General features: G+C 40.2%; 1 protein-coding gene across 1 annotated transcript in view; it reads left to right on the top strand.

The window, feature by feature from the left end:
• Positions 1-26178, top strand: part of ABHD12B (abhydrolase domain containing 12B) — a 257788-nt gene that overhangs the window by 48356 nt on the left and 183254 nt on the right. The window contains exon 2 of the mRNA XM_078662023.1: positions 15258-15382. Coding sequence (XP_078518149.1) covers positions 15258-15382 — 125 coding nt within the window. The remainder of the gene's footprint in view (positions 1-15257; positions 15383-26178) is intronic.

The raw sequence follows: 26178 nt of genomic DNA on the forward strand, positions 1-26178 counted from the left end.
ACCTTGCTAAATCTCTTTTCTAACTCACTAAACTCAGAATCTACAGAATCCCATAAACCAGGCTCTTCAAAAGATTGAAGACCTAGCAAAAAGTTAGTACATTATTTATATAAGAATTAATAACCACACTATTATCAGGCATATAAGTACAACAGCTATTTGCTTTTATTACCTTAAAACTCTTCTTTGCTTCGCCAGGAGAATATCTAATTATCAATTCTGCATAACTATAGCCCTAACGGCAATCATTTCTATATTTACCTGCTTTAAAGCCCCTGCCTTATCTACTGCAAGCTTATAAATTAAAGTAGAGAGACACATAATCTTCACATCATTTATTGTCACACCTATAGAAAGAATCATAGCATCTAATAAAGCAAACACTGTTTTGTCAAAACTTTGTTTCACTCTTTTCAGGTCCACTCCATCATACATTTATTTACATGATAATCACTAGGAAACACCACCTAATACAAAATTCCCATTCACTTATTAACTTCTTTCACACACAGGTTCCCACATATTCAGCCTTCCCATTTTCAAAATGTCCTTTACACACAGTACATTAATTCACCCCTTTGTTCCTGCTCCAGCCTGAACCTGACAATCTAAATTCTTTCTCTTTCTTTAGCTATCTCATGTCCCTCTGTCCAGTCTCTCATAACCTTGACTTCTTTCGCATTATATTCACTAATAAACTATTTTTCTTCTTTGTTGGACTAAACCACATACTCCTGTTTAGTAGTTTAGTCACATTTACGAAGCTTTTTTTTTAAAGTTACCATATTTAACATCTGGATTATCCCTCATGTGAAGATTCTTCAAAGACACATTAAAATTCGTTAGATAGGGAGAAAACCAATCATCATTATTAAATATAGCAACATACATATTACAGGAAAGCGCATATGACATTTGAAGCTGTTTGATTGGGGAGCCCTGGCCAGCAGAAGTAGGAAGAAAAGTATACACAAAGGCAATCACTAATTTTCATAATGTTCACATTTTCAATAGGCCTTCTACTATAGATGTTATCATGCAATCCGCTTCGTAAATCTTCTTTATGCTTTAATATGTTTTGTTTGAATTAATATCTAACAGTAGTTAATTTAACATTTTCAAAAGTATTTCCCACCGGAGATAGTAAGCACACCGCCTAAAACTAATAATATCACTAACATAATCAATAACATTACAATTGTACAGCATATGCTGTACTGGATCTTCTAATTGAGGCAAACAATTCTCCTTCTTTAAGGTTTTCATTAGTTCATTTTCAGTCTTTGGTCTTTAGATTTTTTATCTTTTCAACAATGCTGTCTTATCCCTTAACTCTATCTTGACAGTATCATTATTATTTCAAGTGGGTTTTTCCTCTGTGTCTGCTACACTCTTAGATTCAGTTTCAAATTTGTACTGGCAATGAAACTATCTAACTCTGGTTCTTCTTCTTCTTCTGACTCTGTAGCTAAACTTAACCATTCAGGCAAAGCATATTTTCTTTTTAGTACCCTCCTCATCATTTTTCTTTTGACAACAGGTGATTTACTCCCACTAGTTTCCGAGTCTATTTGTCTCTGAGGTCTTTATCACCATTCACAGTGTTTTCCTTCGCACGTTCTTTTCCTTGGAATAGTATCTTCAGCTTTCCTTTGTTCACCCTAAGTTTTTGGGCCCTATTCATAAAGGTAAAATGAGACGAAAGTCTAACTTTACGACTTTCGGTATTCACAAAGGGCATTTACGAGTAGTAAATGCTCTTTGTGAATATCGAAAGTGGTAAAGTTCAACTTTTGGTATTCACAAAGGGCATTTACGAGTAGTAAATGCCCTTTGTGAATACCAAAATTTGTGAACTTAGACTTTTGTCTCAGTATACCTTTGTGAATCGTGCCATTTGTTAGAGTTTCTTTAGTCTCTGAAGAGCTTGAACTTGCACTTGCACTTGGCCTGTGATCACCTTTTTCTGTGTGATTCACTGCAAACAGCTCACCTTTTTCTGTGTGATTCACTGCAAACAGCTTCTTCTTCTGGAGGTTCAAGAAACACAAATTTTTCAACTACAATTTCTCATTGTTTGGATCAGAGGCTGCATCTTCTTGCTACCACTCACACTGTTGGCTTTTACACAGTAACATCCCTTTAATTTGATCCCTGCTTTGAAACTGAACTTTTAAGCTTTTCAGGTTCTGAACCAGAACTTTCACTAACCTGAAACTTTACAACTTCCAAATTTACATTGCTTTCTTCACAGGGTCGAGCCCTTCAGGGCAATTTGGAACATCTCGGCCTCAGAGCCCTTAACGTCGTTTCTATCCCGACAAGTCGCCTGGCCTCTCACTTCTATCTAAAACCGGAACTTCTCTGATTGATTACTCATTTGTCGGCCTCCCCCTCTTGAATCACGCCTTTGCTTTTGGGTTTGGCAACAGACTGGACAGCAATCATCGTCCTCAAGAAATTTCCCTCAGCATTAGGCTGCTGCAACACGATCAGGCCGCGGCCCAACACTTGGAAGACATTACTATCAACTTAAAACGCATTAAGTGCTCAGCCAACAACCTTCAGCTCCTGATGACAAAAGCAAGCAATTGTGAACACCTTCAGGCCAATAGAGGACCAAATCGCAAACTGGACAAAGTTCTCGGAAAGCCTGTCTGACAGGTTTGCAAAACCAATAAAGCATGCACAAGCGATCGGGCCCAAACAGCCGACCTTTCATGATCCTGAAATACGGTCGGCTAAACGTAGCATGAATTGGTCATGGCGGGAGCTTAAAAGAAAGCCAATGGACCTAATCACTGTAACCAAACTAAGAGAGACTCAACATCAATTGAAGGTGGCCAAACGGGAACAACAAAGGATCCATTGGAATTCCTTCTGGGCCAGACTACGATATGATATAAGGTCCAGCCATCCTGTGAGGTTTTGGCTCTCTATAAATAGCTTAGGGGGCAGAGTCCCCAAAGTTGCTTCATCTAACATACTGGAATGTGAGTGGCACATTTTCTTACATAATCATTTAAATGATCTGCGTGACCTGAATCACAATCTGTCTAATGCCATTGAGGGCAGTAATGCCCCTGTGGTTCAATCCTTGCACGTTGACAACCTACCTCTAGGGCATATCTATACAGTGTCAACAATTTAAAAGCAGATTGAAAAGGGGCCTAAAGATGAGGCCCCTGGCCCAGGTGGCATTCCACCAGCCCTGTTTAAGAAGGATCCAACTGTTTGGGCCATTCAGCTAGATCTGCTCTATTCTACCATCTTAGAAAATCAAATCATTCCGGCTTCATGGCAAGGATCGATCCTCCCCCCAATTTTTAAAGGAGGAGATAAAAAATCCCCAGGCAACTACCGCTTGGTTGCTCTAATCGATAACGAAGCGAAGTGCTTCGCAGGCATACTGTTAAATTCTCTTTGGGCATGGGCTGATGCAAGATCAATAATTCCACCAAATCAAATTGGATTTACAAGTAACACCGGCACAACAGTCAATCTTATGGCACTCTATTTTCTGATCGACCAGGCTGAATCCAGCACTAGCCCCATATATATGGGGTTCCTCAATTATAAATTGGCTTTTGATAATGTCAACAGGTCAAAGCTGTGACAGAAGCTTTCTTTATTGAACATTCCAAACAGCTTACTTAGGGCCTTGCAGCTCTTGCATCAGGACAGGTGGGTCAGGATTAAGATCGGAGATTGTTAAAGACTGTCACGACCAATCTCAACAACACAAGACCTTAAGCAGGGGAGTGTTTTGGCTCCCGCACTTTCCAATTTATTCCTGTCTGATCTCCCGGAAGCCCTAAATTCAGTCAACTCACACCCACCTAAAATAAGTAGTCTTAATCTGTCCAACCTGTTGTATACCGTTGACTTGGTTCTTCTTAGCCACACTACGGTAGGACTACAACGTCTCCTGGATGCAACTGCCACATATTCAAACAGGAATGGGCTTCAGATCAACAACAAGAAAAACAAAATTCTGGCGGTTCGTTCATCAGGGCCTAAGAAATTGGCATGGTATTTAAATCTGGAAAGAATAGAAGTAACAGGATGCCACAAGTACTTAGGAGTCTTTTTTGATAATAATGGCAAATATGCCAACCAACTGGGCAAACCAAAAAAGAAACCCCAGAGCTACTTAACACTCGCCTTCAACGCACTCACTAAGCTCTGTTTTTTAAACCTGAAAATGGGGGTGATCCCAAAGAACTGGTATCTTCCTAAATGGAAAACAGACTGTGCCCTGGAAACGTGCCGGCTCTGTGGCCATCATAGGGAAGACAAAATTCATGTGCTATGTTTGTGCCCTAACCTCTTAGAGGATAGAAAGGCTTTCTACGAAGGGGTTGGGTCGAGAAGGAGGTAAGATCTTGCAGAGGTGCAGTGCTGGGTTGTTTCGACCCACAGAACACAACCTTAAATTGTGCCTTGGTCAGGTTCATGGAACGCTTCATAAAAAAGCTAGCGGAGGTGAGATGTCTACCGACTTCTCGACCTGAGACCTAGCCCTCCTGCCTATTTGCATCAGCCTGCTTCAAACCATCTTTATTTGCGAATTGGCTATGCACACGAACAGTGGTGAACAACAAAAATGCCAATAGAAGGGGAGAGACGTACCGGCCAGTTGGCCTGGGTTCTAGACGTTTATTTTATTGGGACTGCCATCTCCTACTGGAACTATAGGAGTTACGGATAGTATATTTATAACGGCGTTTCATTTGTAATGATGACAGGAGTTTTTTAATAATACTGTAAAAAAATAAATTATAACTTTTATATTTTATAAGGATTTTTAATTTTTGTTGAGCGTTTTTAACATTTCATGCAATAAAGTTTCTTATTATCAGTTATTATTATCGGTTAGCTTTCTTCACACGGTCAATATTTTCATCCAAAACTCACCTCAGGCCCCCACGATCTGAGTAGATCCGGTGCGGCACTCCAGTACACTTCACTGGAGTGTTGGTTGTCAATATTACCTGGACGGATCTACGCCATCTCTCCTCAAGGTGTTTTTATCTGATGTGCTTCCGGGCCTCTATCCACTCTCCTGGTCTAAGGTTATGACAGTCAGTGTCCTTTGTTGCTTCTGTTACCACATTCACCTGAGGAGAGACAGATTTCACCTTATCAGCCATAGCTTTGCAATACTCTTGCCTGATGTAATCAGTTATTGAAACTAATGCAGCTGAATGAGTGTATGCAAGTCTCATTTCTTTTTCCCATGATCACCTCATGGAGCAATAAACCAGCCTTTCTGTCAGGAGTGCTTGCCATGTTTATCAGAACAAGTGGAAGTGCGTCGGGCCACTTTAAATCAGTTGAAGCAGAAACTGTGGCCAATTTGTTTTCGAGAGTACCATAAGCCCTGTCTAAAACATCTGAAGATTGAGGGCGATAACCACAACAAAATTTTGATTTATATGAAATGCTGTGAAGATGATTTCCAAAACCTTATTCTTAAAATGAGAACCACTGTTCTGACTCAACAGAAGTTAGAAGGCCAAATCTAGGTATCAACTCCCTCAAAAAATTTTTGGTATCTGTAAGGCTATCTGTACTCCGGGTGGGGTAGGCCTTGACATTTGGAAACCGAACAGACAATAGCTAAGATGTACTTTAAACTGTGTGATGGCATCCCAATAAAGTATGCCTGAATTCTTGTAAATGGGCCCTCTGATTTGCTAATATGATTAATCACTTTAAAGTACTCCTGCCTTGATTATTTCTCTGACTCATCAAACACCGGACACAAACGTCCTCGACTACATTCCTGAAACCTGTATTTTCCCAGTATTTTTTAAATATACTCACCATACTATCTCTGCCTGTGTGCATCTGATTATGCAAGTTCTTGCCGTTCACAGTATTAACATACAGATCCTGGTAAATTTTCTTGTACCTCAATTTTTCCTGTTTCTTTTTCTCATCATCTGAGACTTCGTCCTTCAGGTCTCTCAACTCACTCAAAGAAATCTGAATTGAATTTATAAAGACACAATTTACACATTATCTGCATTTTGTATAGTACTTATTCTTGATCATCTTCATTTTCTTGCACAACTGTCTCGTCATGTAATGCACAGTACTTAGACATTTGGTCCACATATCTATTTGCAAGTGTAACCAGGACTTTACCAGCCTTATGGGCAATACACTGGACCACCACCTTTTCCTTTGGCTGTTGTACTGCTTTCAACAAATCCAGTATGTAAACACAATTTTTAATAGGAGCTCCATAGGACGTCATCAAGCCTCTTTGTGACCACTGTGAATATGCAAATCATTATTTTAAACACGCAATATTAGATAGGCTACCGCAAAATGTGCCGAACAGAATGGGAGCCTGTGTTCTGACCGACAACACAGACTCCAACTGAAAAAAGGCGTGGTAGCAGAAAACCTTGCACCCTGTGGCAGGCACCCATTGGTGCCTACCACACCATGCATCGTTGGAAAGAGGGCACCCATGGGTACTCCCAGGGGCCCCAACCCGAGGTCTATAGGTAAAGGGGGGCCTGCTACGGGCCACCAACATTGGATTCCGACAGCCGATCCGTGTAGGACAGATCAATTCGGAAAGGCTGTCCGCATCCGACATCGTAATGCGTCGGTTGGAAACGCGGTTCGTAGAGCCCTATGAGTCTGCTCCGACCAACTCGGTTTCTCCAAATGCCGATCAGAACAGAGTTGGAACAACCGACCGGTTTCCGAGTATCGTGAACGGTCGGTCGGATCTGTTTCCGAGTCGGTCGGAAACACAGGTTCCGAATAAGATTCGGACAAACCAAATGCCGTTTGGAGTCTTTCCGACCGACATCATAATCGGCCCCTAATTATTTGATTTTAAGTACTTTCAATATAACTATTTTTAGTAAATTGGAACTGTTAGAACTGGGGGTCTCTAGTTAGCAGAGGTAGGCACCTTTGACCAAATAGGGACCCATGCTTCTAGTCAGGGTAAGGGGTAATACTTTAAAAAAAAAACCTGCTCACCCCCTTGGTAGTTTGGCACGAGCAGACAGGCTTATCTCAGAGGCAGTGTGTAAAGCATTTGTGAACACATACAGTAATACAGTGAAAACACTACAAATGGACACCACACCTGTTTAGAAAAATAAGTAATCTTTACTAGACTTAGCACAAGTCCAAACGACAAAATTCAACAGTACTGTAATCAAAAATAGGCTTTAAAATGGTAGAAAGGGTTCAGTTCTACTTCGATGGTAAATGTGACACTTTACTCTCAAAGTACCTTTGATGCGTCACGCAGTACAAACAAAAGGGTAGCTGTTAAGGTGATGCGTCGGTTTCTTGCTTCGGGAGAGGTGATGCATTGGTTCCTTACTGCAGTGCAGGGGAGGTGATGCGTCGGTTCCTTACCGAAGAGGAGGTGGTGCATCGGTTTCTTACTGTGATGCAACATGATGGCGCCTCAATGCAATGTGGCGATCCGGTGCGATGCGGGAAAATGGTGTCTTGATGCGATGCAACAACTTTGGATGTGATGCGTGCGCGCCCGACGGCTGTGCGGCAAAACTCGGTAACTTCTGATCCGCAACAGGCCCTGCGACACGATTCTCCGGTGATGCGACAGTGACCTCTGCGGCGGCGACTCGCTTCTCTGGTGATGCGACACGCTTCGTCGATGTTGCGACGGCGAACAGCTGGAGTGGTGACACGCTTCTCCGGCAATGCAACGCCAACTGCTGTGGCGGCAACACGCTTCTCCTCGTTGCGTCGCGCTTCCAGCGACTCGCAGTCTCTTCAGAAGGCCCAACAACAATAGGCACCTCTCTGCAGGCAGAATTCCACAGCAAGGGAATTCAGGGGAGCTGGGGGTGAAGTCTTGTAGCCTTGAGACTTCAGGCAGGAGGCAAGCTCAGTTCAAGCCCTTGGAGATTCTTCTTGAAGATTGCGTAAGTGCACACAAAGCTCCTTTTCTCCTTTCCTTGGCAAATAAAGTAACCACTGCAGGCCAACCCTCAACAGCACAGCACAGGGGCAGTCTCCTCCTTGCAGCTTCCTTGGTCCTTCTCCTTGGCAAAGGGTCGTCTTGATTCCCAGAAGTGATCTAAAGTTCTGGGGTCTGGGATCCCCCTTTTATACACCAAAATCCTTTGTCTCTGAAAGCAGAGAGTGTATGTACCTACTCCAAACCAGTTCTGGTCAGTCCTGGAACACTTTGTTTATAGGACTCCTTTCCTTTGACAGTGTGAGCCAGGGTATCAGACACACCAGAGGAGGTGGAGCCAGCATTATGGAAGGCAGGCACAGCCCTATTCAGGCCCAGGTGCAACTCCTCCCCTACATGCAGATAGGTCTATTCAGCGCTGTGCTGACTCACCCTGTCTCCTGGAGCCACCCAGTCCCTGTCACTCAAAAACCAGACAAGGAATACACAACCTAGCAGAGGCAGGCTTGGATAGTTAGGCAAAGAAAAGATCTACTTTCTAAAAGTGGTATTTTCAAACACAGAATATTAAAACCAACTTCGCTAAAAGAGATACTAAACTTAAATTTCTACCTAGTTCTCTGAGTCAGGATTATAAGATGTTATAATCAAACTGCCCATTCTGGCCTATGGGGAACAGGTAGCCTTGCAATAGTGAAAAACGAAAATGGCTGTAATTCACTATCAGAACATGCCACACACATCGGAGCATGTCCTACCTTTTCCCTACAATGCACCCTGCCCTTGGGCATACTTTAGGGGTGACTGATATGTAGAAAAGGGAAGGTTTAGGGACTGGAAACTGGGTGCACTGGCCCAGTCAACATGGCAGTACCAGACTGCACACAGGCTCTGCAATGGCAGGCCTGAGACACACTTTACAAGCTGGTTCTGTGGGTGGCACAACCAGTGCTGCAAGCCCACAAGCAGTATTTGATTTACAGGCCCTGGGTGCACACGGTGCACTGTACTACGATCTGACAAGTAAATCAAATGAACCAATCATGGAGTCACTAATCCACACAATACTTTACAATAGGGAGCACTTGCACTGTGGCACTGAACAGCAGTGGCACAGTGCCCAAAGCATCTATAACCAGCAAAAATATATGAGGCAACAGCAAAAATGGAAGGGAGACCTACATCAATGGCACCAGGTCAAACAGGAGCAATTACTGCACAGAAAATAATACACACATCTGTAAGTTAATGTTATTGTGGGAAATGCACTCCTTTACGTTAGTTAATCCAATCACTGCCAGGGTTGCCACCTTTCTCAAAGAAAAATAATAATTTAAGATTCTGCAAAGGCCTGGATATAATACTTAAATAGAACTTTATATAAAATTTTCCTTAATAATTTTTAAGATTGCTTTTCTGCTTTTGTTCACTTTAATTATCAGTCAAGAATCATCAATGTAGCTCCAGAAAACATATTGAAGTGCTTTCTTCTCATATTTATGTTTATTAAGTATATACTGATAAGGGAGAAAAAGTCTTGCTTTGGGTGATTTTGCTAATATTTGTACCAGCTGGGACGTTAAAATACTGGTCATGACGAAAAAACTGGCTAGGTGACAACCCCAATCACTGTAGATGTTGGTGTGCGTAACTCAAGAGAAACATGATTGAACCTTAACTGGGACAATGAGGAATAATGACTTGTGCATTTATAGTGCCTATTAGTGATTGAAATGCATTAACAAATATGTGGGATCTTTGTTCCTGAGTGCAATGGGGGCTGGGTCAGTGAACAAGGGGCTGGGGTCAAAGTTGTGACTAAAAAGAAAAAAATGCTGTAACTATTTGGTTGGTCTTTCGCGTTCAGAAAACTACATATAAAGGTACTCCCACTTTAAATACAAAAAATAAATGCAATTTAATCTGATCAGTGGGAAATGCACTATTTTATGAATGAAACCTCTATTAGTTAATGCGATCACTGCAGATATCTGTGCTATGTGGTGCCAGCCTGTGACTGAATGCACTGTGAAAACTTGCATTTCCCACATCATAATATCGGTTCCCACAGAATGCACAGAAACATTTAGGTTTAAGATAAAGTGCTTCCAAAACAAATTTCAGTAATACACAGACCGTACCTAGTGCAAATATTTTTTATAACTGTCCATTGAAAGTATCCACTCCACAGCTCAGCTGTAAGACCTGTACAATACCTCTCATAAAGAATACTTCCATAGCATCACAAAGCTTTAAGTGAACCAATAGTGTCTAAAAGGACAGCCTTTACATTTGCATACTAACCAATAGCAAACATTGCTTCATAGCACTGGAAGAATTAATCTTTCCCTGGACAATTGTCTTTTAACCACAGCTCGAATCGAGGGTAGATGGGGGGACCCAGGGGGAGCTGGGCGCGAGCCAGTCTCCCCCTGGGCTGATTCGCACAATGGGAACGGCCACCCAGGTGCTAATTAGGGGCAATCAGAGAGAGAGTGGGCGCGCGGGGAAGTATATAAATAAAGGTCCGGCGGGGGCGGGAATTCACTGTGCCTGAGGGTGGTGGGAGGAGAGGCAATTTCGTTTGAACTTTATTATTATTTGCAGTTTTTCAGGTTTTTCCTTTATCAGCCTTAGTTAACAAAAAAGATGTCCACACCATTTTCTGCCACCACGATAAGACAGGTTAAATTTAGTCAGGTAGACCTAGTAGGCAGAATTTTTCTGGGGGGGTGGGCAGTCTTGAGCGGGGTTGTCCATCCTCCAAGGGGGGAGGTGGGGTATACAGTTCACGGGGAAAGGAAAATGAAATGAGGGGGATCTCTCAACAGGAGTCAGTTCTTCTGGGTTGGTTTGGACCATCAATTATGGGGGTTATGATTTGAAAATATGTCAAAATGAGTTTGGAGATTGCTTCATGATTTACCTGTAAGATGTTTTTGAGAAAATAGATATTATACACCTGTCTTAATAAAGTGGCCTTTATTGCTAAATAAAGAAGTTGTGGGTCGTGAATTATTCTGCGAGCGGGTAGACGCCGCTACCCTACTGCAAAGCTGGCTGCTTTCAGTGGAGTGCCGCGTTCCTTTCCTACTTCTCCCGGAATTTACAAAAATATGCTGAACTCCTTTTCTGACACCGGGAGTCTTTCAGCAGCGCCTGCATATTGTTGCTTTTGTTTCGCGCAGCAATGTGTAGGCGGGGAAGGAGCTAATCAGATTCTGCCTTCCCCCATGACAAAAGCCGAAGGCCTCTTTTTGTATTTTGAGATATCGGGAGCCCCACACCTGAATGAAGTGGAGGGGAAACAAAAGTTCCCATATGATCACTTCACCGGTTCAGTCCCTGTATATCAGAGATATGCATACACTGTAATAATGTCAGATGTGTTGGTCACCCACGTGTTTACCAAAATAATTTAAATACCACTATTTTCTTTTATTTCTTTTAGAGTATTTTAGCGCTAGTGTAGTGCTAAAGCGCTCTAAAAGATATAAAACAAAATAGTGATATTTAAATTATTTCTGTATGTGCCACTACTCCTCTCAATGCAGGGTGGCTGAACACTTTACATCACACGCATAGATTATACATTGACAATAAATCATATGTGTGTGCATCTGTATAAAGGATGTGTTACATAAGACAGTGAGGGTTACAAGGTGTAGGGGCCCCAAGTCCTGCATACCTCACTATGCTATATTAGAAGGATTGCAATTTATGAAATGCAGTAACAAAAGGAGCTCCGTCTTAAAAGCAGTAACCCACATACATATTTACATGAAATACAAATCTGTCATCTATGTGTTAAATAATGTGCTTTGCAGGAGAAATATTAACCCTCTATGCTGCTTTGATTCAAAACTAGGAGTAGGCAAAACACAGATCCCTACAGAAAATACGTTATCCTCCAGAGTTACCTTACGATTATTATTATTTCGTGAGATTTAGCTGGCACACTAAGATCTCTGCAGCAGGTGCCTTAACCCCACAAGATAAAATAAGTGTATAATTTGAAGCCCAGATTTTGCTTTGGGGTTGTGTCAATATTTTGGCACAACCCCAATGCCAAATTGCATGTGTTAAATATTGTAATGCTCTCAACTGTACTCATGATAGACCTGCTAAACTAATGTGAGGTCTTAAGATCAGATGTCACTTCCTGTGAGGTCATGGTTGTGATGCCACTTCCTGTGATACCACATGTGATGTCACTCACCGTGATGTCACACATTGTGATGTCACATGCCATGATGTCACTTGCATACTTCCTAATTTGCTTAGTCCCCCCACTTCTTTTTGTTTAGGAGCTGTGCCCTGAGAGGAAACATTGATATGTGCGGGTTGACAAATGCTGGAATATTTTTTAAATGTGTTTGTGCTATTTTCAGATTATTAAGCTAGAAATATTTGTCGGTAACATTCTCAGTCAGCGCAGAGCACCCCTGTATGAAGTGTGAATGAAGCACTTAAAAGCCCAGGTTTGTCAAGCACATTTTCACACTAATCCGCCTTCAAAATCCACATGCAATTGCAGAAGCTTCTATGCACAATTTTCAGGTTAATGATAAACTGTTCACTTCGAGCAATAGCACGCCGCTATGACCCATTTTATAATCCTCTACTTTGTTGGTACTGGAACCGTGATCTGTTATGTGTTGCTGGTTAAACATAATGGGCTAGTCACCCATCAGTTTGTTAAATTCCATTCCCGTTTATCCAGTTTGTGTGGAATACACATAGATGTAAAATGCCTTACTGAGGTTAAAGGAATTGGGAGTCTATGTTTAAAGGACTGCTCAAGCCTGCACCACTGACATAATTCTTGTTGATGTCCCACCTCATCAGCCTTTTTTGCCCCCTCCCCAACCACGTACCATAATTATTAAACGTGTGCTGCGCCCTCCTGAACTCAATATAAAAGCGCTTAGAGTGGAGGACCAGTGAGTACAGTCAGGGTCAGGGATACTTAAAGAAGAGCAATTAGAGTGCGGGTGGGGGTTTAGTGTTGTTTTAAGAGTCTGCACCTCTTGCACATGATACTAAATAGGATTGTAAACAAAATTGAATGTATTCTATTGTAACATTTCTTTTCTGTCTTAGTATAATGTAATTAGTAGCCATGGATCATTACCAAAGCTCTAGAACACATTTAAAAGTGCTTTGTATTTATATTTGCTGTTCGAAGTATACATAGATAGAGGCTAGAAATACCGGCTTTAGATGATTTTGCGTATTTACTGATGTCACCCACTTTATTACTATATGTGGAAATGTTCTTCATGTTTTCTTTTATTACTGTTGCTCACAACAGTGTGGGGTTAAAGCTCAAGGAACAAGTTATATCTTCATGTACGTTCTTCACGTAACATTTAAACAAACAGCTGCAGAAACACCTTCCCGTCAGGTCCCTCACACAAATTCGTAAGAGTAATTTTGATTGTGTATAATTTGCGGTAGTTTATAGACAAATGGCGCTGAGGGTTTGTTTACTGGCATATGCTTTCCAGTGTCTTGGTGCAGTGGTTGCCAGTGTCTTGGTGGATCGTGATGAAGTAATGTCGCTTACATATACCCTCATTGCGTAAGGAATGGGACGAGTAGGAGGATTTAATGGTTTGATTACTTACTGGATTTCTCATTCTTTAGTCCTGGTACTTGCATGAACACCCTTCTACCAGTAGCTGTCTCAGCAAGTGGCCATGTGCTTTGATGCCAGATCTCCAATCTATTTTCATTATTCCTTGCACCAAGGGCCCACAAATTGTTCCATGGAACCTGATCTAATTTTCACTAAAGGCAGCATGCTCCTCCTTCAGCAGCCACAATCCATTCAGCTCATTGGAATATTAATATTTGTGGGTTCCAGCTTGATAGCCATGAAATACCTCTGAAGTGTTTCTAAGGAAAGAATAACCAGGCCGGCATGATGTAATCTGTCCTTCAACTACCAAAATGCTTACAGTCTTCTAATATATGCAATCTTCTTTTTATGTGCTACAGCTTACAGACCTTATCATGGGAGCCACCCAATTAAACAGAGCTCACTGCTTACTTGTTTGCCTGAAGCCCCATTTCTCTGTCCTGCTCACACCTCCCATGGTTCATCCTCCAACACAGCATATCTGCATCTGGTCTCATGCACACACAGGAGGCAACAAATGGTGTCATGCGCAGAATATTAAATACAGTGTGCAACTTGCATTTTTTTTCTTATTATAATTAGAGGGTTTGTAATTGTTGGTGTATACAATGGTGCAATCTTGGGTAGATTAATAAATGTTTTAGTCCACAATTACAGTTTCCAGTATCTTTATTGCATTGTGTTAACTGCTTTGTTCTTGGTGCCAAGTTCAGTATGCCACAGGCTTAAGTACTGATCAGCAAAATACTTGAGAAATCTTAATATATTCAATTATACTAATGATAGACCAATGCATGTGATTTCACTTCCTGGGTTTTCACGTGCATGTCACGCCAATTTTGCCTAACTTGGTGAGTTCCTCCACTTCTTTTCTTAGGACTTGGGCCCTGCTTTTAACAAAAAGTAGTGTAACCATGTTTTGCTATAGTAAGTATTGGCATGTTGAGCCACACATACATATATCGCCCTCTTTCCCCTCTGTGTGCCACAAAGTCTCAGCCTGCGACTGAGAAAGCATGTGCAAGTTATTTTAAAACTGTATATTACACATAGTATGTGTCACTATAAATGTCACACATTTAGAATTTCACTCTAAACTACATTGAAACGTCACACAGGAGCAATATGAAAACATGCCATGTATTTATGCTTCAAGTGAACCAGTTTTAAGTCAGAAACTTGGCGCACTGCACAAGCCAGTGGCGCGAAAAGGAGAGTGGGTGGGGTTCGAGCCCTCCAATGGTCAGTGGGCGCCCGCATTATATCCTGTTCTCAAACTACACTAGTTCTAAGTATATAACTAATCTTGGAAAATGTATGGGGTACGTGCTGCTCATCCTCAGTACTCTGTGGTCACTGTCAGATCTACTCTTCATTGTCCCGGTACTACTTATACAATGACGTAACTACCGGTGCGAGAAGGATTCACCAAGATGGCCTCCTTTGTAGCGATGTTTGTATACTCATTGCATGAACAGAGCATTTACAATATGTTGTGCTATGGCGCCACCCAGTGGGAAGACTATAAAATACGCTACTCTGGCGTTACTGTTGGGTTTATGCTGTGTCAGTATTTGTTTTCTATGGATCTTTGTGCAGGTGCAACTTTCACCCTAAACACAAATGCACTATTTAACTGCTGTACGTATGTATGGAATCTCATTGGTACCTTCTTTCTTGCAGATCATCCAGACTGTTATCCTCGGCCACAATGCTAGCTCTGATTCTGTTCGTTTTCTATATCACGGTTCCGTTCATTCTACGTCTTTACCCCGCTGTGCTTGCCAAGTTCATTTATCTTAACATGTGTAAGTACCGTTTTTAACCACCGATTATAACAAGTGTTTGGGCACTATTATGTATATTGCTTTCTAGTCTGTTTCAAAGTTTCTTGTTCTGTTTTCTTCGCCTTATGCTTGAGAAGAATAAAAAAAAAATCCACGAAATAAATATAAGCCAAGGCCCCTCAGCCTCCAGAACAATTAAGTCGTCAGCCTGACGTCTTGGCAGCGACGCCGTCTGATGTATGTATGCATGGCTAGGCCCATCCATGCCTGTTTGTCCTTCGAAAATTCCAACTTGCTCTGAACGTGTTGACAAACTGCAGGTGCGAGGAATTGTTTTCATTTGTATGGATGGGTTTCCATGAACAAGGGGGTGTCCGAGCTAGAACCACACTTTTTTTTCTTGTAAATCTCAAATTATTAGGATTGATTTCGAGAACTGCCTTCTCGTCTTTTTTTTATATTAGTTAGAAGTATGTTTTCTCAACAGTATCTGGACTTTTATATTTATGTTTCTCTAAGTATCCGGATTTTGGTTCTTCTGGGTTCCTCACAGGTCGCACTGCTTCATTCGCTGATGCTGCCTCCCAGAAGTGGATTCAGTCAGTCAAAAACACTTTATTCGATTAATTAAAATCATAAAAGCAAATATGTGACAATTCATTACTTCATGTACATACAATCACATGTTCAAATTTATCATATAGTAAAAACTGTTAAAGTTCACCAATTCAAGGATATACAAATATTAAAACCAAAAGGAAAAAACAAATTCAGTCAGGGCGATTACAGGTAACTGATCTCTTAGCATTATTCCGAACAGCTGCTACCAGAAAACTTGCATCACCAATCATTTCTCGGGAACTACTTAATAGTTGCAAGTAGGTCAATGCGGGTCTGACTTGTAAAAACCCAGCCTCCCACAGTAACTGTTTTAAAAAGGTTTTCCTGATTTCGGCGTAGTGCTCACAGAACATGATAAAGTGCATCGTGTCTTGGCTGGAGAAGTTGTCACAACTACAAGGTGGTGAGTTTTCCGGTTTGCCACAGACTGAAGAATGGCCTAATTATTAGGTGGATTAAGTTGAACCTAAATTAAGAGATGACGATGGAACGGGATTGTGACAATTTTTAAATATGGTTCTAATGACATTGATGTCAATAAAGCATAATTAGCGATATTGACTTGTCTTCCTCCCAACCTGATGTTTCCTCCGCAGGATTATAGATGTTTTGTATACTTCTGGTCTCTTTTTCCCCCCCTCCCCCCGATTTACTGGTTGCAACGATCTCTGATTTACGTTTGTACCCCCCCCCACGAGCCGAATGGTGACACATTTCTCTTGTAATGCCTTGCTATGTTTTGTTTTTCTGTTTTCTTGTTTTTATTTTCAATAAAAAGTTTCAACAAAAAAAAATAAAGCATAATTAGCTCTGGCACAGGGTTTCAACAATTCCCATTCCTCACGCTCTAGAGCTAACATACCATGGGCATTCTTCTTTGTCCAGCCTATGTCTTCCTTTTTAATTAGCTCTGGAGACAGATAAATTTCAGGGCGCCCGAGTTTTAAAAACATTTCCTTTATGTAAACTAGCCAGGGTACCCTATCTACCCTCTCTAAGACCATACAATCTCTCAAAATAAGATGGTTCAGTGAAATCTCTTGGTTCAGCCAAGTCTTAATCCAGGTAATCAATGGGGCAACCTTCAGTTGATCACTCACATATGCCAACCCCAATTCAGAGGGAATAGAAAATGTGGGAGTAGATTGGGGAACCGCCAAGAGGGATCTTAGGAATTTATTCTGGGCCACCTGTTTCTTTTCCTGAGGTGTATAGCCCCATACAGAGGCACCATACGAGGCTATTGCCAGGCATTTCGATTTGTACACATTGAAAAGTGCCTCCATAGGTCTCGCCCCCAGCCGCTTTGCGAAGCCCATAAGTGCGATTGTTGACCTAGCTACAACGTTGGACTTTAACTTCTGCTGAGGGCCCCATGTACCTCTTTCATCAAATAAAACCCCAAGATAAGTAAAATCAGGTACCCTTGAGATTTCCACACCGTTGCAAAAAAAAGTTTAAGTTTTTGCCCCCTCGGACGTTTGCCCATAATCATAACATGTGACTTAGGGTTGTTGACCTTCAAATCTAAAGAACCCATAAAGGTCCCAAAGGAATCCAATAGTCTCTGGAGACCAAGGCCCGTCCTAGCCAACAACACTGCATCATCCGCGTACAGGAGAACCGGTATTACAGAACCTCCTATACGCGGAACGTCCAGTGAGGCGCCCTCCAGATTTTTGTCTAGGGCATTAATACATAAAGTAAAAAGAAGGGGCACCAGGATGCAGCCCTGCCTGACGCCCCGCCTCGAACTAAAGTGACTGGTGCGACCCCCCTCCCTAGTGACCCTGACTGATGCTAAAAGCCCTCGATGAAGAGCGGCTAAAAATTTTACTAAAGATGGGTCAATCACGGGCTTGGCGGGGAAATGTTTCGGCATTTTGAAGATGGTGAGGAAATTTCTCCCACTGCTTTCCCTTCAATATCGCAAGAACATTGTGCAAGCACTCGTGGGTTCGCGTTTAGACTACGCTAACGCACTTTTCTCAGGTCTGCCTAAATATCTGGTATCCAGACTACAAATTGTCCAAAACTCGGCGGCCAGAGCCATCTTTGGCCTTCCACGGAGAGCTAGTGCCTCTCTATTGCGCGGCAGGCTGCATTGGCTGCCTATCGCTTGCAGAATTAGGTTCAAGGTCCTCACGTTGGCATTTAAAGCCCTCCACTGTATTGGCCCAGCTTACCTTAGGAAGCGGATTGCTTTTTACGTTCCCCGGAGGAGTCTGAGATCTGCTGACCTGGCTAAAGTGGAGGCACCAGTGATAAAACGCGTGCGGATGGGTGGCCGGTCTTTCCAGTTCATGGCGGCTAGTTTGTGGAATGAGCTCCCTCTGTCACTCCGTAAGGCTAACAATCTCCTGGCCTTTAGAAAGGAGCTCAAGACGTTCCTCTTTTCCGCCTAACCAGTGGGTCTACAGTGTTTTTGCCTCTGGGTTTTTCTTGGTTGTGTTTAGGACTCTGCCAAAGCGCCGGGACACCCGTTCTGGGTAGCCGTGCGCTCAAGAAATATAGTTTTAACATAACATAACACATAACAATCCCTATGCTTAATAAAATAGCCCAAAGTTTCGACCTGTTCACCAGATCAAAGGCCGAAGAGAGGTCCATAAATCCCAAGTAGAGCAACCCTTCCTTGGCCTGGGTATATTTGCTTATCAACAGGTGCCGGTTTAAGCATTGATCTAATGTACTTCTCTGCTCCCTGAAGCCATATTGTAAATTGGAAAGGACCCCTCTTTCCTCCAACCAGTTCCTAAGTTGGTACAGGATGACTCTGCCCAAGATTTTAAAAGCAGAGTCAATCAGCGAGATTGGTCTGTAATAAGAGGGGTCATCCCTCCGGCCCTTTTTGAAAACTGGAACTATTACAGAGGTTGCCGGTGATCCAGCGGGCTATAGAAAATATATCATAAACAACGCTACCCAACTTCATAACCTATAAACAAAATTCTATACTAAATTATGGACCCAATTATAAACCTGACATATTTTGGGCCTACTGAATCAGGTGGTCAGATTAAATCTATATACACATTATCTACAAACTATATACAATTTTATACATCTGCGGAAAGAATATTGTCATTAGAATAAAACCTAATTATTTAAACGACCACCATAGGCGATGTGATCTAGCTAATAGTAACCTGCACTTCTGAATAACCAAGACCAGCTTGTTTGTCAAAAGTAAGATTTTATTTACTAAATTATGGTATTTTAATTGATAGTTTTATAAAAGTAATTTATTAGCATTGAAGCAAGCATGATTATAAAGAAATATGGGAAAAATACAATTTAAGCAAGTGAATCAAAGTTAAAGTGAGTATTTAAAGTTTAGCATTTCTAAAACCTAAGTCCCTAACTGAGCTAAATAGATAGAATTTAAAGTAAAGTTCTTTGAGGATTCTTACGTGCTCCACGCAATGTCCGACAGCACTCCACCCTCATCGGAAAGTCAGAAAGCAGCAGCCAGCCCATCCCTAGAGGCATGACTTTTTATACCTTTCTACACTAACTAAACTACGCAAAGGAAAGTTTTCAGAAATCTTCGACGTCCCATTGGCTGAGAGTGACAAGTGACATGTCACCCATATTTCAAAAGTTCCATTAGGTCACTTTTCTTAAGGACCATTGTCTTTTCTGAATGCAACCAGGAGCTTCCTAGGTTTGCAACAAATGTACATTAATGTTCTCACTGCTTCCAATTGACTTCCGCGGATGCCAAGTTAAGGGCTGACAAAATGTTCTTTTTCGACCTTGGCCATGTCCGACAGAAAGATGATAGCACGTCAGTTTTTGCTTTGTGAATGCAGCTTTTGACGAACATTTTATTTCAGAATGGGCGTCTCGTGACTTTTGCAGAAGTAAAATTCAGCCTTTTTGTAACTCGAGCAAACTAGGCCCAAAAGCAGGCAACTTATGCTTTCTAGTATAAAACAAACACAAGAAAAGTATTAATGTAAGAAATAATGTAGATTCTGTATCCACCTCAGGATTTACTAATTAATTAACCCACCCGATTAATCTAATGTTACCTAGCAAATGCAAACAAGTAAAGCAGCGTTTATATCTACCAGTCTTCATTAATCCATGAGACTTATATGCACCTAGAATAGTAGAAATGACATCACACAGACAAGGAAAAGCAAAACAAGCACATGCTTCTTTTAAGTTTGCAGCAGTTAGTAATGACAAAAACGAAAACAATAAATTATTTTATTATTTTGCACGAACAAAAAGATGCAACAATTATGCACGTTTATGAGCACACATGTTAGTCCCCCCATGTGTAAAGTTTAATCTAAGTTGTATTAGCACGACATATCACAAATCATTAATATTATTATTCATGTTATGGAAATGTGACTTCACGAGTTTAAACAAAATTTTGTTTTCTATCTCGCTCCATCAACTCCCTCATCTGGTGATTAACAAATCACCACACCAGCACTCAAAATTTTGATAATTTAAATTTCCAAGAAATCGATTCAAATTCATTTGTATCAGTTATCCTAAAAGTCTGTTTCTGCATAATCTTTGGAATTAGCATAACGCTCTCTATGTAACTCCTGTAATTCGATTTCCCTTTCTTCTTCTTTTCTAAGTTTATAGATTCTTTTCTTTTCTTTCAACTGCTTCTTTCTTTTATGTAACAAACAACCTATTTTGGTCAAAATAAAAATGAATATTATTATAATCAAAGGTGCCAAAATCTTGCCAAGAATTGAACTTCCAATATCGTGAAACCAGTTTTTAATTGCTTGGAACCTTTTTGAAAGTTTCCCTGTAAAATCATCTTCTTCTAAAGGAATTATCTCTGAATGCATTTGTGTAATATTCTTAATGTACATTTCAATATTCTTACTTTCGTCAGGTATATATGTGCAACAATGTTGTACATGTAAAATGCCACAGACTCCTCCCTCTTTTGCTAGGAGTATGTCTAAAGCAAGGCGGTCTTGAATTACCATGGATCTAATTGCAATAACTTCAACATTCACTAATTGAAACCCATCAGCTGTGTCAGTTGATAATCTATCAACTATAGTGGATAATTTTCTGATTCTCCCTGCATTTAAGGTTATACCAACAAAAGGTATTACTGCTTGAAAAATATCTCCCAGAACTTCAGTAAAAGTTTCTCTTTTAACTCTATTTACATAATTATGAATTTTAAACAATCCTTCTGAATCTCTGTCAACATGAAACACTTTAGGAAAAACAATTCCCACATAACAAGTTCCATACCAGTGGTCTGGAAGGTTGTAGTAGGCTTTGTCACCACAAACAAAATAAATCCCAGGAAAGATTGGATCCTTTCCACCTTTGAATCCCCAACCTCCCAAAATCTGATAAGTATCTTCACAGTTACTTGCACCTACAAAATAATTATCAAAAAGTGTGTTATCTCTCCTAATGCAAAGTTTTCCACTAACTGGTTTGTCTATGTGAATTGCAATATTTTCAAGCATTTTGCCATTTAACTTCTCATCCTCTTTCTGCCAGAAATTAGACTTAGTCTGCTTGACTAATTCATTCCTCTTATAAATTGCTCTTCTCTCCTCAACCATATTCAAAAATTTCTTTCCTTCAGCACTTAATTTGCAAGTTAGATTATTTTTATAAGCATATTCATAAGTAAGTTCGTTAGTAACAAGGAAAAATTCTCTCATTTGCTTTGCTTTCTTGTGCTTATTTAAAGCATTTTCAATCTTAATATTTGCAAAAATTTCATCATAATTTGAATAGTAATATTCTAAACGTCCAGTTTGATAAAATAAGCTAGTTAACACACTACATGTTACAGCATAAGTGAGAGGAAGCATATTATATGTTACTCCCTCAGAAACAGAAGCAGGTAACTTAACGCAGACGTAGCAGTCTTTTGCATCCATTACCTTAACATATTCACTCAATAGCTTTGTGAATGTATTACTTGAAAAATCACTAATTGATTTATCTTGATGAATGTTAGGCTGATGATCAATAACTTTTGCGGACGCACTATGTTTAGTTTGGCTAACCAGAGCTTTGCTTGTTATGTTAACTTTGTGTAATTCTCTATTCATCTCTAAAGGGATAATCACAGCTAAAACCAACCAGAGCAGAATTAAAATGAGCAGACACACCAGAGTCATCTTACAGCATCTCTTAAAAACAGAACACTTTGAAGTGCTCTCCTTAACATAAGGCATTTTTGGTTAGTTTAGCCTCAAAATAAAAATAAAACAAAATTTTAAAATTCTAAATTTATATTTACACCCCCCTTTTAAAATATTTTTTTTTTTTTTAAAACCCTAAACAAGATTTCTTCGACCTTATGTCATACATAAGTTTTTCTTCAACTAAACAGTTTTTCTTCGACCTTGTGTCAACTAACAAATTTTCTTCAGCCTTTTGCTAATTTATTGTTTCTGTACTTCAATCATTGTCACTAATTTCTTGGATTTCGTCTTCTTCTTCACTACTACCATATATGTCAATAACAGGTGGAATTACTAAATAAGTCCACTCAGGAGACTTGTATTTTTGGTTTGGTCTTACTATTCTTTTTCCTTTTCTCGACACTACTTCAATCTTCCTTCCAACTCCAACTTCTTTTCCAGGACTCTTTTGACTACTGATTTCTTCAACTTGTTCTTTTGGTTTCTTGATTAATCTGACTTTCAATCTTCCACCAGGCCAGTAGTCTGCTTTTCTCACGTACTTCTTCTTTGGTTCAGAATTATTTGATTCTGACTTCCAAGTCCTTTTCTTTCTGTTTTCACTTTCACCATCCACGTCACTTTCTTCAGTTTCGTAGTCTGAAATTTCAATTGACTCAGGAACTTCTCTATTCGGCAATTTCACTCCTTCAGGAACTTCACTTTGTTTTCCATCACTGGTACTCGGTAATTCGTCTTCCTCTTCTTCTTCAATTACCCCCAACTTCCCAGATTTCGGATTTCTGTTCCTTACTTCAGAGTTTGTTCTCTGCCTTTCGATACTCTCCTGGTCTGAAATCTCTTTCTGTTCTGCTTCTTTGTCTTCGATAGAGACAACCGAATCTTCAGTTATCTTTCCTTTTAATAGATTCTCTTCACCTTCAGAATCTATTTCAATTATTTCCAAGTCTTTTCTTGTCAAATTTCCATTCACTGGCACAGTTTCCAGATGTCGACTTTCTTGTCGATCTTCAGAATCTGGATTTATTTCACCTTCTGTTTCGCCTTCTGCTTCAGAATCAGAATCATCTGTGGTATCACTTTCAACATCAGAACTCTCAGGAGTTGGTACTGGAATAGTATGACTAGGATGAATCCAGCGTTTCAATCCTCTGCACTTTACAGCATTAGTAGTGATCAAAATTATCTGCCTAGGCTTCTGCCATCTAGGAGCTAGACAATTCCTTCTCCGATGTACTTTCGTTCTGACCCAATCGCCAGGTCTCAGATCATGTGTCAAAACCTTTTCATTTGATTGTGCTTCAGTTCCCACCTGATTAGACACAGAAGTTACCATATCAGATAACCTTTTACAGTAATCCAAAATAGCACTGTCATTTATGCTCAACAGTTATTGTTCAACCACCCCTGATGCCTCTGGTCTGTATGCACAGTGTATTTTCTGCTCAATGCTCAAAGCTTCGCAAATTAACTTCATCAGTTTGTTATCAAAATGGCTTCCTCCATCACTCTCAATAGTGACTGGAAAACCGTACCTTGGGATGATTTCTCTGAGCATTAGTTTTGCTACTGTAATTGAATCACAATGTCGTGTAGGGAAAGCCTCTACCCATCTTGAAAACAAGCAAACAATTACAAGCACATATTTCAAACAATTGTGTAAGGGCATTTCAATGAAATCCATTTGTAATCTGGTAAAGGGACCACCCTCTCGACCAATTATTCCTGTCCCCACCACTGATTTTCTGTTTGGATTCATTTGTTGGCATGACAAACACCTTTGACAAAAAGATTCTGCAATAGTTCTAAACTTAGTATTGAACCATGTTTCTCTGAAAAGTCTAACCATAGAATCTCTTCCTAGATGTGCTGGACCATGATATAATCTGGCCATGTCAGCAATCAAGCAATTTGGTAAGACTACTCTGCCATCTTTGTAAACCCACACTCCATCTTCTTCACGTGGTCTACAATCTGATCTTAACCACAAGTCCTTTTCTTCATCTTCTGCTTCATTTTGTAAATCTCTAATCTCATGCCATGTTTCTACAACTGTTGTTAGCATTAATGAATTTGAATCAGTTTCTTTACTTCTCTCCCGATTGTATGCATAATTTTTCCTTGCGCAGTATTTAGCTGTTTCATCTGCGAAGGCATTTCCCTTGGAAATATAATCAATTCCTCTAGTGTGCGCTGCACACTTAACAATGGCGATTTCTTTCGGCAATTGTATTGCTTCAATTAATCTCCTAATGAAAACTGCATTTTTAATTGGTGATCCTGCTGATGTCATGTATCCTCTCTGTGACCAGAGTTGTCCATAATCATGCACAACTCCATACCCATACTGACTATCAGTAATGATGGTAACTCTTATATCTTTTGATATTTCACATGCACGAATCAAAGCAATTAATTCAGCCACTTGTGCTGAACGAACTCCTTCAAGACATGATGCTTCTTCGACATCTTTGACTGTACAAACTGAATATGAAGCTTTTAAGACACCTCCTTCGGATCTTAAGCATGACCCATCTACAAAGTAGACAAAATCCGATTCTGACAAAGGTCTGTCTTTGATGTCTTTTCTTGGTTTAGTGCAGAATTCCATGACATCTAAACATTCATGTTCTGTTTCAATGTCATCAACAATTTCAGAATCAGGCAGTAATGTAGAAGGATTCAGATTTAAACATCTTGAAATTGAAACATTATCTGCTCCTAGTATGATTTTCTCATACTTTGTCAATCTGCTACTTGTTAAATGCTGAGTCTTACCTCTTGTCAATAATATTTCTACTGAATGAGGTACAAAAACTTTCACAGGAAATCCCATAATGATCCCCTCACTTTGTTCGAGACTAATACTTGTAGCTGCAACTGCTTTTAAGCAACCTGGTAATGCTTTTGCAATTGGATCAAGAACTGCAGAGAAGTATGCAATAGGTTTCTTTAGATTTCCATGTCTCTGTATCAACACAGATAATGCACATCCTTCTCTCTCACTGCAATACAGTTCAAAATCTTTCTCATAATTTGGCATACCTAAAGCAGGAGCTTGACATAAGCTCTTTTTCAGGTTTTCAAAAGAATCCATCTCAGCATCATTGAGAATAATTGGATCTTTTACATCTGACTTTGTCAGTCTTTGTAGTGGTTTTGCAATTACTGAAAATCCACTTATCCATTGACGACAGTAACCAACCATTCCCAAGAACATTCTGACCTGTCTCTGTGTTCTTGGTGGTAACATTGCTTGAATCATTTTTATTCTCTCTATTGTTACTTGTCTTTTTCCCTTTGCAATTCTGTGACCAAGATATTTTACTTCTTGTTTGCAAAACTGTAGTTTTGCTGGGGACACTTTATGTCCTTCTACTGCAAGGCGATTTAACAGAATTATTGTGTCTGTCACACAATTTTCTCTTGTCTTTGCAGCTATCAACAGATCATCAATATACTGCACTAACGTTGACCTACCAGGTAAATCTAGGTCTTCTAATGATCTTTTTAACAATTCATTAAAGATTGAAGGACTTTCTGTATAACCCTGAGGGATTCTTGACCATCCGAGGGTCTTACCTTGGAATCTGAAAGCAAAGATTTCGTAACTGTCTGGATGTAAGGGGACAGTAAAGAATGCATTGCAAAGGTCAATGACTGTATACCATTCAGCATCATGTGGAATCTGGAATAGAATTACTGCTGGATTTGGAACCACAGGACAACATGGAACGACAATTTGATTAACCTTTCTCAAATCTTGTACGATTCTAAATGTTCCGTTAGACTTTTTAACTCCCATAATTGGTGAATTACAAGGACTACTCTCCATTTCTTTTAATACGCCTTGTTTGATTAATTTTTCAATTATAGGTGTAATACCTTCAATTGTTTCTGTTTTCATTTTATACTGTGGAATGTTAGGAAATTCTATTCCCTGTTTCAATGTAATTTTTACTGGATCTACATTTTTCATTAGACCCATCTCGTTCCCAGTAAAATCCCATATTTCAGATTTCACTGTTT

This window comes from Lissotriton helveticus, chromosome 9, assembly GCF_964261635.1.
Source record: "Lissotriton helveticus chromosome 9, aLisHel1.1, whole genome shotgun sequence".
Taxonomy (NCBI): Eukaryota; Metazoa; Chordata; class Amphibia; order Caudata; family Salamandridae; genus Lissotriton; species Lissotriton helveticus.